Source organism: Typopeltis vanoorti, chromosome 25, assembly GCF_054136105.1.
Source record: "Typopeltis vanoorti isolate ZY-2024b chromosome 25, IOZ_Tvanoo_1.0, whole genome shotgun sequence".
Lineage (NCBI taxonomy): Eukaryota > Metazoa > Arthropoda > Arachnida > Uropygi > Thelyphonidae > Typopeltis > Typopeltis vanoorti.
In genome coordinates this window covers 51824062-51838998 of record NC_143573.1, presented here as the reverse complement: position 1 = coordinate 51838998, position 14937 = coordinate 51824062, and the positions used below count along the sequence as shown (strand labels likewise).

The 14937-nt window shown below is 33.7% G+C and overlaps 1 protein-coding gene across 1 annotated transcript in view; it reads right to left on the bottom strand.

Moving 5' to 3' along the window:
* Positions 1-14937, bottom strand: part of LOC150092745 (ATP-dependent RNA helicase A-like) — a 337554-nt gene that overhangs the window by 114834 nt on the left and 207783 nt on the right. The window contains 2 exon segments of the mRNA XM_090414778.1: positions 6543-6641; positions 13686-13789. Of these exon segments, the coding sequence (XP_090270904.1) occupies positions 6543-6641; positions 13686-13789 (203 nt within the window).

Genomic DNA, 14937 nt, shown 5'->3' with positions numbered 1-14937 from the left:
GAAATTCATTATAGCAAACTGTCACTTCATTGTTGTCTGAGCAATTTAGGTATAGACTTTTATGTCCTGTTCTGCAGATGAAGTTGATCTTTCCATCTTAATCTTAGATGTCCATGGTATCTTCTTCCTGTAGGTTTATATTCTAATGCTAGTTTAGGGATCCTATTGTTATTCATCCTTTCTATGTGGTGTAGCCAATTTTGCTGGTATTCTTCTATTTCTATAATGTTTTTTTGTATCTACTCGTTCTCTTATTTGTTTTCCTTTTTATCTAGTGAGTCCCAGGAGAGGTCTTAGAAACTTCATCTGTGCTGCTTCCAATCTTTGTCTGTTTCTTTATTTTAGAATCCAGGTTTCACTACGAAATTTGAGAGATCTTTTAGAGGTCATATTATGTAATCTTAATCGAGTTTCTTTTAGGTTTTCCAAAATTTCTTTTAATTATGCTATTCATTCTATTGTAAATTTGTAATCTTGCTTCCAATTGTAAATCAGTATTGTATTGTATTATATGCAAGATAATATTTCCTAAGTATCTGAATTCGGTAACTTGTTCTATTATTTTATTGTTAAGCTTAATTTTGACTATTTGAATGATGTTTCCATACATTGCCAGAGCGTTTGTTTTTGTTTTAGATTTTCATTTAAAATTTTTTTTGCTATTTCATTTAGATGGTTAATTACAATTTGGAGTTCATCTTCTGAATTTGAAATTAGTACTTGATCATCTGCATAAAGTATTGTATTTAGCTGTATATTATTTGTTAGTTTAATTCCATCTTTGACAGCTGTTTCCCTTATCTTACTCCTTTATTTATAGTTATAGGTTCTGATAATGTTCCACCTGCAAATTTTTGTTTCTGTATAGACTTTTTTATTGCTTTAATTAATTGAAGAGATATTTTATCATCTTGTAATATTTTCCAGAGTAGATTTTTGTTCAAGTTATCATACACCTTTTCGTAGTCAATAAATAGAAGTGGGCTGGTTAAATTCTTTTCTTTTTTCTAGGATCTGCTGCATTAAAAGAGGCATCTGTGCATCCTCTCCCTCTTCTAAAACCACACTGTTCTTCTTCTAAATAATTTTCTGTATATTTAATTAGTCTGTTCTTTAAGATGTTTGCATATAATTTAGATGCTGTAATTAAGAGAGTAATGCTTCTTTAATTTCTTGGAAGTTTATTTTGCACTTAATTAGACTATAATAAATTTAGTTTAATCCTTTATCCAAGTGTAAGGCAAGCAAAGTTTGCACGTGAACATATCTTCAGGACTGAAGTAAGGTGGTACAACACTTATGCAACCTTTGCTGTGATTTGCCTGTGTTGTACCACCTTACCACAGTCCTGAAGATATGTTCAGGTGCAAACTTTGTTTGCTTACACTTGGATAAATGAATAAACTAAATTTATTATACTTCTTTAATTTCCACATTTTTCCTTGGGACCTTTTTTTGTAAATATTTATTACTATTCCAGTTTCCCATTCTTTTGGGATCTTTTGATATTTTCAGATATTATTGAAGAGTTTAAGTAGGTTTTCTTTTAAGCTATTGTTTGCATATGCAACGCATATTCCATCCAGGCCTGGATTTTTCTATTTCTCGAGTTTTTAAATTCTTTTTCTAATTCTTCCATTACTATTTCTTCTATACTTTACTGTATATATTGATATCTTCAGTTTTGTGACTTTTTTCATTGTTTTCTAGTTCTTGTTTTTCATACCACAATATTTTATAGTGTTATAACCAATCCTCTTTGGAAATTACATTTCTTAATTGGTCATTTTCTGCTGTTTGTAGTTGCCTGAAAATTTTAAAACCTGTTCTTTGTGGTCCAGTGATATCCTGCTCTAATGATTTAACATATTTATCCTCTCTGCGTATATTTCTGGAAAGCATTCTGACTTCAGCCCGTAGTTTCTTATATTGTATATAGTCAGCAGTGTTTTTACTCTGAAGATAGATTTTAAAACCCTGTTTTTTTTTCCCTTTTGATTAATTCCTTTAAGTCATCATTCAAAGTTCTGAGCCATTTTTTGTTTTCCTTGATTTGTATTCTAAACTTTCTTCTGCTGCTTTTAGTATGGTTTCCCTTATATTTTTCCAGTCACTTTCAATACTGTTTGTGGTTGGTTTTATTTTATCTCTTATTCTGCTTTTATATAAGTTTCTAATACTCTCCTGTTCTAGGAGGTGAATTTTAAACTGTTTATTAGATGTTGGTTCGTTATCTTTTTTTTTCTTTTTGAAGCATGTGGTTCTTTTTATGAATTCAAATCTACTTTCAAACTAACATGTGATCACTATCAAGTTCGCTCCCTCTAAAACCCTTGTATACTTAATATTATTTAGTTTGTCATCATCATCATCAAATTCCTGCATGTACCCTCAAGGGGTGTACAGGATATGATAGTACTACATGAAAAAAATTACATCATTATTAATTTCCTATCTACAATTTTCCTCCAAATCAGTCTGTTACTTGTCAACACTCCAATATTATCAGATCTTATATTTCTATCGTCTAAAGCACTTTGTACCGTATCAATCCACCTATATCTTGGTCTTCCTCTCGGTCGTTTTCCTGCCAACCTGGCAGAGAACACTTGTTTTGCTAATCTTTCCTCGCCCATTCTGTTTAAGTGACCATACCACGTGAGATTAGCTCTGCTAATGCATTCCTGGATGCTGACAATGTCAAGTTCTTTCCTAATATCCTCGTTTTTAATATGATACTGCCATTGATGCCATCTGTTCACGCCTACAATCTTTCTCAGGACTCTCATATCTGCGGTCTCTAGTCTTTGGTCAAGTGTTTTACTTCTGACCCAGCTCTCAGATCCATAAGTTAAAACTGGTTTGAACACTGTCTTGTATACAGCTAATTTAGTGTTCCGACTAATTTCTCTCTTATTCCATATGAATTTATTCAATTGACTTCCCACCATACCAGCTTTGCTGATTCTATTGTCTATTTCTATATTTAATTTACCATCTTCACTAAAAATTGTGCCTAGTAGCTGACCTAGTAGTAACCACAGGTTCTCGATTCACAACACAGTTAAAATTTTCAATGATTCTGCCTATTTTCATTGTCTTTGTCTTTTTATTGCTGACCTTCATATCATATCTATTACAACAGCTATTCAATTTAGTCAGAGAATCTTGCAGACTTGTAGCAGATTTATTTAGAAGTATAACATCATCCGCATAAAGCAAAGAGCTGACATTAACATCTCCAATTTTGATATCATGTTTAATACCACTTTCCTTCATAATGTGATCCATATAGATAATAATGAATAACAGAGGAGATAATGTACATCCTTGTCTCACACCAGATTTAACATTAAACCATCTTCCTGTACTTCCTTCAATTCTAACTGCTGACTTACAACTCAAATGACATGACTCAAATACACCAATATTATTCAAGAAAAAATGAGTGGTTGAACACAAGAACTAAACCTATTTGGTGGTAAACTGAAGAAAATTGATTGATTGAGAAAGAGTCATGTGGTAAGGTTGTCTGTAAGAATAGAAAAATCTGAACTCCATGATGGACTCTCAGAAAGTTAAAGAGGCAGTGAAGGAAAAGAAAGCATAATGAAAGTTCAGACAAGTAAGTCAGCTTGTGTTCTTATAGAATACAGAGAAAAAAATGTAAGAAAGGAAAGCAGTATGTAAAACTTGCTAAACAAAAGTCACGAGATGACTTTGGTAAGAACATAGGAAATAAATATAAGGAAATTGGCAAAATATTCTGAAGGCTATTGAAAAAGCTCAGCTGTCAGAAATGGAAGAAAGAGTTACTTAAATATAAAGAGCCAATAGGCTTCATTTCGGCAACATAAACATTATTTAAATTAAGGGGATATTAAATCCCACATTGTTTTAAAACCGAATAAGAAACTCAAAGATTGGAATAAGAGCGTTTCATTCCGAAGCTGCGAGTTGCCCGAGACTGTGCCAGAGTGCTGTGAGTTGCCCGAGATTGTACTACGTACTACGACTACTTGCATTAGCTCACGCTAGTAATCGCTGATACTTTTATAGTTTACTATATTCAGCATGAAACTCTCTGATTCCAATCTTTGAGTTTCTTATTCGGTTTTAAAACAATGTGGGATTTAACATCCCCTTAATTTAAAAAAAAAAAAAAGGAAGAAAGAGTACTGTAAAAGGAATCACACAAAGGTGACATGAAAACTGAAGATAAAGATATTCTAGAAGTCTGAAATAATTACTTTCAAAGATTGCTAAATGAAACAAGCAGTGTCAGCAGAGTGGTAGAAAACACTCACAGGAATGCAATGAGGAACACATAAATACTTCGAAGTGGAGAAAGCCATCAAAGAGCTGAAATGTGGAAAGGTAGCTGGATTAGATGAAATTCAACCAGAGATGTTCAAATATAGAGGTATTAAAGCTTTAGAGTGAATACGCTGCATAATTCAAAAAGCCATTTCAAGGGTTTTAATTCAAGGTGACCACAGTGAGGTCTCATAGTACCCACTATAAAAAAGTGAAATAAAATTGTATGTGAGAATTACAGAGAAATTTTCCTTTTGAGTGTTCATGGTAAGATTTATGCAAGCATTCTTAAGAATACTCAGTAAAATTGGAGAAAAGCAAGATAGATAGATTCTCACTTTAAGACAAATAGTTAAGAAACTGTAGGCATATAACAATGATCTGTATTTAAGTTTAGTAGATCTGGAACATACACATAACAAGGTGCCAAGAGAAAAGCAGTTCAAAATGTTACGGTTATATGTGTAAATGGAACATATCATGAAATACTTAGTCTATATATCAGCTGTAAATCAGGAGTGAGACAAGGGTGCACATTGTCTCCACTCATCTATATGGATCACATTATAAAATGTTGAGTGGTATTAAATCTGATATCAAAACTGGATATGTTAATTTCAGCTCTTTTATATCTTTTTATATTTTATAAAGATGTTACACTCCTAAATAAATAACTGCTGTATTAATTTTGGTATAACAATCAGCAGTAAAAAGACAAATACAGTGAAAATAGGTAAAACCACTAAAAACAACTGCATCCTGAATGGAGAACTGTTAGAAGTAAAACATTTCGGTGATGATGATAAGTTAAATATGAAAATAGACAATAGAATTAGCAAAGATGATGTGGTAGGAAGTCAGCTGAATAAATTTATATGGAATAAGAGAGAAATTAATCCAAAACACTAAACTTGACGTATACAAGACGGTATTCAAACCAATTTTATTTTAATTTCTGGATCTGAAAGCTGGGTTAGAAGTAAAGTACTTGATCAAAGACACATTCTGATAAGAACTGGACATTGTTAGTATTCATGAGTGTTAGCAGAACTAATATCAGACTGTATGGTCACTTGAACAGAATGGGAGAGGAAAGGTCAGCAAAACAGATGTTCTCTGCCATAAGAAAATGATGCAGAGAAAGACCAAGATCTAGATTGATACAATAAAACGTGCCTTACAAAACAGAAATATATAGGGTCTGATAAAATTGGAAACTTGGCAGATAATAGATTAATTAGGAGGAAAATTGTTGAGTGGAAGTTTGTAATGGTGTAACTCTTTCATGTAGCACTATCATAATATCCTGCACATCCCCTGATTGTAGATGTCAGGAATTTGATGATGACATTTTCTTACCTGTCCAGAATTGGACTCATGTTTAAGCATACAAAGGTTACATAAATTAGTGTTGAGCAAGTGAGTATAATGGTTTCAATAATCCTGGTTCCTTTAAATTATAAATTGCTTCAAACACTTTTCCATTGTTAAGATCAACACATTGAGATCCTTGTTATTAGTAGGCTGAGTAGATAATCCCACTCTTCAATAAAGAGACCAAATTCCATTGGGATGTGAATGTCATTAAGTGGCAGATGAATATCAATGCCTGGTACGAAGCCATCTGCATGACTGGCTTCCACCAGTCATGCAGATGGCTTCCTAACAGGTAGCTTTGCAAAAACTTCATAAAGTTTTTTTTAAAGCTACGAGCTTTAAAAAAACTTTATATCTATCTATAGAGCAGAATTCTAAGCTTATTTAGCCCTTATCACACCTACAGTATTAACATACAACAGGTTTATAACCTTTTGTGGGTAGGAACACAGATGTTTTAAGTACTTTCATAACTGCCTTAAACTCTTATTCTTGACCAAGTTATTTTTCATGATTTTTTTCTTGGCCTCTTCTTGAATATGCTATATATCTGGGTAGTCGATAGGAAAATTTCTCCACAATTCTTACATTTGCTTATTTTCAAAGAAACAAGACAAGAATAAAGTGTGTTGTTAATAGTGCACTTTAAGACAAACATTTTCTTAAAAATGCACACTGTTTAATTGTAAGTTATCACATTTTAATTTACTTAATTTTGATGTTAGAAAAATGAAAGAGGTAATAACTGATCCCCATACATGAGATAATTAGTTGTCACAAATATGCAATATAAATTAATTATAATATAATCTGTCACTTTTGCAAGTCCAGTATATAGGAGAATTTACCTCAATAAGTTCAAATGACATTTCCTTCTCACTGAGTTGGGCCATTGCACGCTTTGTACTTTCAGAATAATCTTGGCTAATTACTTTGTTCATATTTTCCTTTAAGAATTATAAATATAAAATTTCTTAAAAAAGAGTAATACTGTCAAAATTTTAAACTGTTCATTAACTTAAACTTTTAACTGAAATAAAAGCATTTGTTTCATTTAAAGTAAAAGAAGTTAACAATTTTCATTATAGCAAATAACTTATAACATTTATTCATTATAACTACTAAAAAAAGTCCTGACTGAAATCCATGGGGACAATGCTATTACAAAGAATATTTTCTATAGCAAACTGTTCATTATGGCAATTTTTTTAAATACGGATCCCTATTAAGCTGATATATAGGAAGAGTTGATTGTTATATGAGCTGGCTTGGTATATTATATTACTCTAATTATTGCTACTCTTGTAGAATGGTGGAGGATTCCCCCCCCCCCCCCCAGCTAGAAACTTTGGGATAGCACATGGTGGGGGACTAATCCCTTAAAACAGGCAAACCGGCCATGTGAAATGAACATCACTGAGAATGATAGTAGCCTATAATGCCCCCCCCCCCCCCCAATCAGAAGAGAAAGTGGTAACTTCTGACAATACCCTATCTCAGATCCAAATGCCAATACTGGTATCCTGGATACTCCCATATGCTAACATGTTGGTCTGGATAACCAAGGGTCAACATGCTCTAACTAACAGGCTGTGAGTTCAAATCCCACACAGTTGGCTAGGCATTCTAACAAACAAACAATGGATATCAGGTTAAATTCACTGCTTTATGTGAGATAACAAAGTACTTTAAAAATATTCTATGCTGGTCTCAACAGTAGAATGTCTGGATTATCTAACTCAGTAGTTCCCAAAGTGGGCACCGGAATGATCCAGGGGGACGGTAGTGACCTCATGAGAAAAGGGAACAGCATATTGAAGTAAGGGGATGGTGAAAGCATAAAGGACAAAAATTCAGTGCTGAAAAAAATTTATCATCAAAAATTTTGATGATATAACTGTTGTATAACGTAAGTAAAGGTCATAATGGTTGTTATTTCCCAAGGAAATGTACAATATGCAAGTTACAGCTGATCGGCGTTATTAACAAGCTAAGTGTTGACGGGCATGCATTTTCAAGTGATGGGATTTTGCAAGTCCAGTATGCATTGGTAGGAACATCTGCATGTTATGACTTGTTCGCTGCATAATATCATAAATACGCAAGACATATGAAATCAGTTTTAGATTGTTTCTGAATTGTGTGACAAGTAGTTAGCAATTTGATGTAGTGCATAAAAAATAGTGTATACTATATATCTGGTCGGTACTCACATGGATTACACACAATGCAAATTATTGTTGTTCCAATAAAACAGCAGGTTTCACATATTTTTATACCTTTTCTTGTAAAAATAATTTGGTTTAGTGCGTGAGAAATTGCATTCTAGCAATTTTGTAAATTTAGCTTTTTTTTTTTTTTTTACAGATAATATCATGGATGAACCCAAGAAGAAATGCGGAGAAATTTATGAAGCCTTTAAAGGCTAGAAGAACATTTGACAAAACGTTCATGCTGATAAAAAAAAAAAAAAGGATTTATCGTATTTTCAATCGTATTTATCGTATAATCACACAGTGCATTGTGTGATTATCGTCAACATTTAGTTGTCAAATACCTGAGTGATTGCCTACACAGATCAGTACATTATGTAATTATAGCAGTCAACAAAATCAAAAGTCATTCATTGAATGACAGATTGTTTGGACAACTTTGTATTGAAAATGATGAATTCAATCACTTGCTGCTCCATACAAAAGTTTGTTGGCTATCTGATCTGGTCATGCCTGTCTGAATCAATTTTATAAACTCTTTGACTCAGTGTACAGTTTTTTGAAAACAGAGATGATTCTTTAACCAACTTGATTAATTTCAAAAGTGACACAGCTTATTTGAAAACTTGTTTAACAAATTTAAGGAAACAAATCTACAGTACCAAGGAGATGAGCTGAATTTAATAAAAACAAAGGCTGTTATTTCTGCACTTGTGTCAAAACTTGTCCTGTACAAACGAAACTTGGGACAAATAGAATTCAGCCAGTTTCCAAATCTATCAACAGTGGAAAAATGTGATGAAACTTGCTCAGCTATTGTCAGCATTTAGAGGATCTCCATTATGATTTCAACCAACAATTTAAAGATATTCTTGAAATGAAAATACCTGATTGGGTTTTGGACCCATTTAAGTACAATCACAGAAGAATCTTTACAATTATAAGAAGAACTGATAGAAGTAATAAATGAGGAATTAAAATTAAAATTCAAAAATGGGCACCAACAGTGCTTGTTGCAAAAGCAGATGCCCATACTTTATCCTGGATTGTGGGCTGTAGTAAAAATCTCTACAGATACACAAATTTGTTTCCACATCTATCTGTTTGTTAGCTTAAAACTTGAGAACTGCTGATCTGATTTTCATATGATTTCTTTTATACGTATCAGGTAGAGCTGGTCAGGTCTTAGAAAGTAGTTTCCAGGGGCAAGGGTGCTGAATAAATTTTTTTTTGAAAAGAGAGTGGTAAGCCAAATAAGTTTGGGAACCACTGATCTAACCCTTAACCTAGCTATAGTATACTAATGTACTATAGGTTTAAACATTTCAAGGATGGGATTAACAAAAGTTCATCAAACCTGCATATTCTAATAGAATCATTTGTTATAAGATGATTTGGTATACAGTATTTCCTTCAAAACAGCATTTATGCTACAGGGCTATGATGGCTGGAAATGTCTTATATTGAGTGACTTGAACCACCTGTACATAAAAGGAATATTTTTTATTATTATTATTTTTTTTTTAAATTAGTTCCTAAAGATCAAGGATGATCTGATAGGTATAAAATCAGCACCTTCTGGTGGTAAAATTCTATCTACATCTGCCTGGAGTTATCAAATTTAATGCTGGATTAAAAGCCTTTGGAAAAAAGCTTCAGTTAACAATGGGATCTTTGGCACTGTACATTTTCATTTCTTCATCCCATCCTTATTTCTTTCTTGCCATCTGTCCAACTTCACTATACAACATTCATAAAACTCCTGAGGTTTACTGGCGAAAAACTGATCCAGGTGTCTTTGACAGCCTCCTCATTAATGATGATTTCCCTTTCAGAGACCTCTGCAACGATCAGAATAAGTGGTAATCAGAAGGTGCCAGGTCAGGTGAATACGGAGGATGCGGTAAAACATTTCAGCCAAGACATAACAATTTACTCCAGGTTGTTAGCGATGTATGGGGTCTGGCATTGCCATGGTGAAAGACAACTCCTTTCCGATGTGCGAATTCAGGACGTTTTGTGCTAAATGCACGGGCCAGTCGCGTAAACTGTGAGCAATAGACAATTGAATCAATCGTTCTGCCTGACAGTAACACCTCGTAGTGGACAACACCCTTATAATCCCAATAAACAGAGAGCATGATCTTCTTTGGGTACAATCCCACTTTTGAGGTTGTTTGCAACGGTTCGCTCTTGTGCCCCCATGACCTTTTACGTACCACATTATCGTACACATGACCCATTTTTCATCACCTGTAATCATCTGCTTCAAAAATGGGTCGTTTTCTTGGTGACGTCGCAGCGAATCACAGATGGATATGCAAGCAGTCATATTGGCCTCAGCCAATTCATGCAGCACTCAAACATTGAGTTTTGAAACATATCCCAGCTTGTGCAAATGGTTTTCAACGCTTGTAAGAGATATGTTCAGTAATTCAGCATCTCCCGCACTGTTTGTGATGGATTTTTGTTGACGATATCCTTCACAACACTCAAATCAACCTCGGTCGGGTGAGAGGTGCATCACTGACGTCGAAATCTGGAGATTTCGACGTCAGTGATGCACCAGAACGAAATATGGCAAACCACTTTTGGCATGCACATTCTGTGAGGCACCATCCCCACATACACTGCATATTTTTTTTTATGGGCCTCGTGCAACTCGTTTGCCTTTTTTGAAATAAAAACGCAAAATATGTCAGTAATGTACGTTATTTCCTTCCATTTCCAGAAAATATGTTACATACACACACAACTGAAGTAGGCTGAACAAAAATTCACTGAAAGGTTACATGAAATGTCACCTTTAAACTGCGCAATAGCGTTGCATGGTAGCGCAACAATAACAATAAGCAAAGCAGCATAAACTTGTACTAACACATAAACCAAATGAACTTATTTGCCAACCTAATATCATATGACCATCAATTAAATATCAACTGTTAAACAGCATACCATTTGTATCGTGCATGGTAATCTAACATAAAATATGTGAAAATCAGATTTGGGGGGGGGGGGGAAATGCAGAAATTTTAATGTTTATTAAAAGATCCACTTCTTTTAAGAAATTATTGATGGTCAATATTATCATCATGGGATACACATGTGAAAAGCATAATAAAAAGGTATATGAAATTTGCTAAAAAATATTACTGGTTAATCATAAAGAGAACCAGAACACTATTTAATAGCATCTGCCTGAAAGTGTTAGTGTTCTAATAAATTATATATAGCTGATACACTATAACAAACTTCTAGGGTTCAAAGGAATAGTTTGTTATAGAATGTTCACTTTAGTGAATTTTTTTTGGAGAGCATTGATATTATAGGACTTTTTGGCAGTTGAAGTGTGCAACTCACACAACTGTGAACAGTGATGTTTGCCATAGTGAGGTGAGGTGACTGTATTAACTTTAATTGTACCTAAAACTGATGAAGCAGGACACCTGGGGTTTGTGAATCACATGAAATTCCAAAAATGTTCCAAAAATGTTGCACACTGTCCTTGTGTTGGTACAGTAAGACCTTGTTTAATGCTACCCTGATGATTTCACTGATTCAACATAACGCAGTTTTTTCCCAAACCCAAAAAAGCACTAAATATTCCATGATTCGATATAACGTGGTGCTACTCGACACCTAAAAAAGCACTACATTTAATCTGATTCAATCTGTCGCTGTATTTCCCTGGATTCGTATATAAAACAATTATTCCTAAACACAAACCAATCAACAAAAGGTGATGATTCGTCGTAGCGCTGTAATTCCCCTAAACCCTAAATCTATGTTTGTCCTGTGCATTTGTTTTCCCTGTACATCATGTAGTTGTTCATTGGCAATGAAACAGTGTCTACACTATCAATACGTTTTGCAGTACTGCATAAAACATTATTTATGCACTGTAATTATCAATATTATTGACCAAGGAAATCAACAAAAATTCTATTTGTTTGTTAAAAATTAATCATTACTAACATTTTTTTAAATTATTCAAAATGAGTGGGTGTAAAGATGATAAAACAAAATTGATACAAAAAAGCATTTCGCTCGACATAAAATGCAGGTGCTGAGGCAATTAGAAAAAAGTGAACGTCAAGTTGACATTGGAACCACTTTAAATTTGTCTACTTCTACTATATGAATGATTTTAAAAAACAAGGACAAAAGTTCAGTAACAACCACAATATAAACGTATAAAAATAACTTAAAAGTTAAACTTTTTTATTCTTGGTCATGTGTTCCCCATTTAATGTTATTTCGTTTAGTGCTCTGTCTTCTAGGAATGCATCCTGAGCATTAATCAGGGTATTACTGTACATGTATAAATAGGTTTATAGGCTTTTAATATAATCTCTTTTCTGTCTCATCACTGCTACCCAACATATAGGTTGTGTCTTGTATCTCTGCCATCCAACATATGGGTAAGTCTTATATTACTGTCAGCAAACCACAAACTTTTTTAGATGATATGCTTGTTAAGCCCAGTTTCAGTAGAAAGTTCACAATGGTAGTGAAAGATTTCTCAAGGAGTGGTTCTTTTAATTTAGGAAATAGTTCATTTTGTAGAAGCTCATGTCAGAACTGTATCGGAAGTAAGGAACTACCTGCCATTCAAATGTTCCCATATAACATCATGTGAAATGGGTGGCCTTAAATCATCCCAAATGAAAGCTTTCATTGTAAATATCAGGTCTTTGGCTGCAGATTTTCAACAAGAAATGTTGTGTAGAAACTTCCTCTAGCATGGTGCCATCAGAGTCAACCCTGAGGGTACTTTATTACATCATTATTGTTATAAATCATTATCAACATAAACTCTGTGTGTTGGGGATGACCTTTTCTTTTTAAAATAAAAATAAATTTTGGACAAGGTGAGGTTTGAGGTTGCACCACAAGGATTAACTTTTTAGTTCTGAATCAAAAACTCATACTGATGATTCATCAATGGCCACAACTCTGCTAAAAAACGTTACAGAGTCTTGTAATGATGCAACAGTTCTGCAATCATTTACAAGCTGCTTGCTACTCTGCTGCAAGCAACTTTTCTTTGAAATCCGAATTCTAAAAATCAATGGTACATGACTTATTCCATTACTGTGGGGAACCCTATATACCTATACCAACTCTCTTGTATATAAAGGGAGGGACTTGCCTATTTGCCACATCAGTTAACCTTTATGGCAAAATTTGGAAGTATAAGTCAGAGGTGAAGTCACACACTTGAGTTGTGTAAGAACATGGCATACCCTATGCCAAAGTTTGTGAAACCATACTCTGGCATATAACCAGGCTCCATTTCATTCCTGGATGAGGAAAATCATGTGATGCAAGTTTGCTTTTGGTCTAATGTAAGTTTGACCCAACACTGAAAACAAGTTAGTGAAATAATACTAAGATATCATGGCACATCTATCGAGGAGGACCTTTCCCCACAAAGATAATCAGCCAGAAAAAGAAGTCACCTTTAAAAAACATTCAAGAAACTAGCTTAAACATATTGCATCATTTGCAACACAATAATAACCTGAAAGGCAGTCCAGCAAATTATGCGGCTAAGGCTATGAGAAGTATATTATGTCTGAGATTTTGGGAGGAATGCTACTACACCTCTATATAAGGCTATTTAACCCATTTTCAGTTGAAAAGATCACATAAATGTTTCGCTTATACTCTGATAGAAAATGAGCACAATTACTTCAAAAAGTCATCATATATAACCCCCCCCTCCCCCACACAACTATTATTTTTGTAACCTGGGATAGAAAATGAGTAGCTTACATCAATCTCATCAGCATCTGGAATATCATCATCCCTCTTCTTTTTCCTGGTGTTAGGAGGTGGTATAAAATTCAGCAATTGTATGCAGTCTTCTAAAAAGTATTCTAAAAAAAGGGAAAAGAACAATCAGTATAAAAAGTCAGAGTCTCAATACAAATTAGTCAATAGCCTTAACAAGTGTTACTGATTCTAGAGGTTTTAACCTAAACAATTCTCTATATCATCTGCAAGATTTTTTAGCTCTAATAATAAATCTCATGATAAAGGTCACAGGACTTATAGCAGTGGCGTGTAGGCAAAATATGGAATCATTATAGACACAAAACCTCATCTTTATTATTTTGTCTATATAGCTCAATAAACAACAAATTTTAGCTACTAAGAAATGTGGAGATGTTAAACATACCCTAGGTGCATTTTTGTACAAGTTTTGTACTATAAACATAAAATTAACAATAAAATAGGTGTTTGCAAAACAATTTATTATATCAGTTCATCGGACATCATCAGATGCCGTATGGTCACTCAGATGCTTGGTAATGTAGCACACTAGTCCCCACCAGGTGGTCCTGTTGTATGCTTTTCTGGCAGCTTCAACTCTCTGAAGATCAGTTACTCTAAGCACACATCTATGCATCTCATTAATGGTCTGCCCCTTCCTCTTTTTCCAGGAACTTTACCTTCTATTACTGTTTTGAGAAGTCCTCCTTCCATCCTTTTAATATGTCCAAAGTATTTCAACTTTCATCTGTCAACATCCTTAGTGAGCCTTAAAGTTCTACAAATACTTTCTAGTACCCATCCATTTATCCACCTTTCAGTATATGATATCCTGAACAGCCTTATGTTCAGAATATACCACATCTCAAAAGACATTATTCTTTTTTAGAATACTCTAATAGCATTGGGGGAAGGAACAAGAGGGAAAGAAAGAAAAAAAACAAGAGTGAAACTAGTCTAATAATATAACAGATGTACATTGCATGAAGTAATGCATGGTCTGGCATTAGGTAACTCGGATACTCACTAAAATGAGTCCATGAGGTCAAATTATTATAAGAGTAAGAGTTAACATACACTTCAAAAGTTGCTGTATATCTATAACAAAACTGAATTTTCTTAAAAGTTTATACCAAAACAGAAAAAAGATTTGTAATCTTAAAAAGATAATTCAATATAATGCTATAAAAAAAGTGATAAATCATAGATTAAAGATACATTAAGCTATGTTTCTTAAATGCAGTGGAAGATT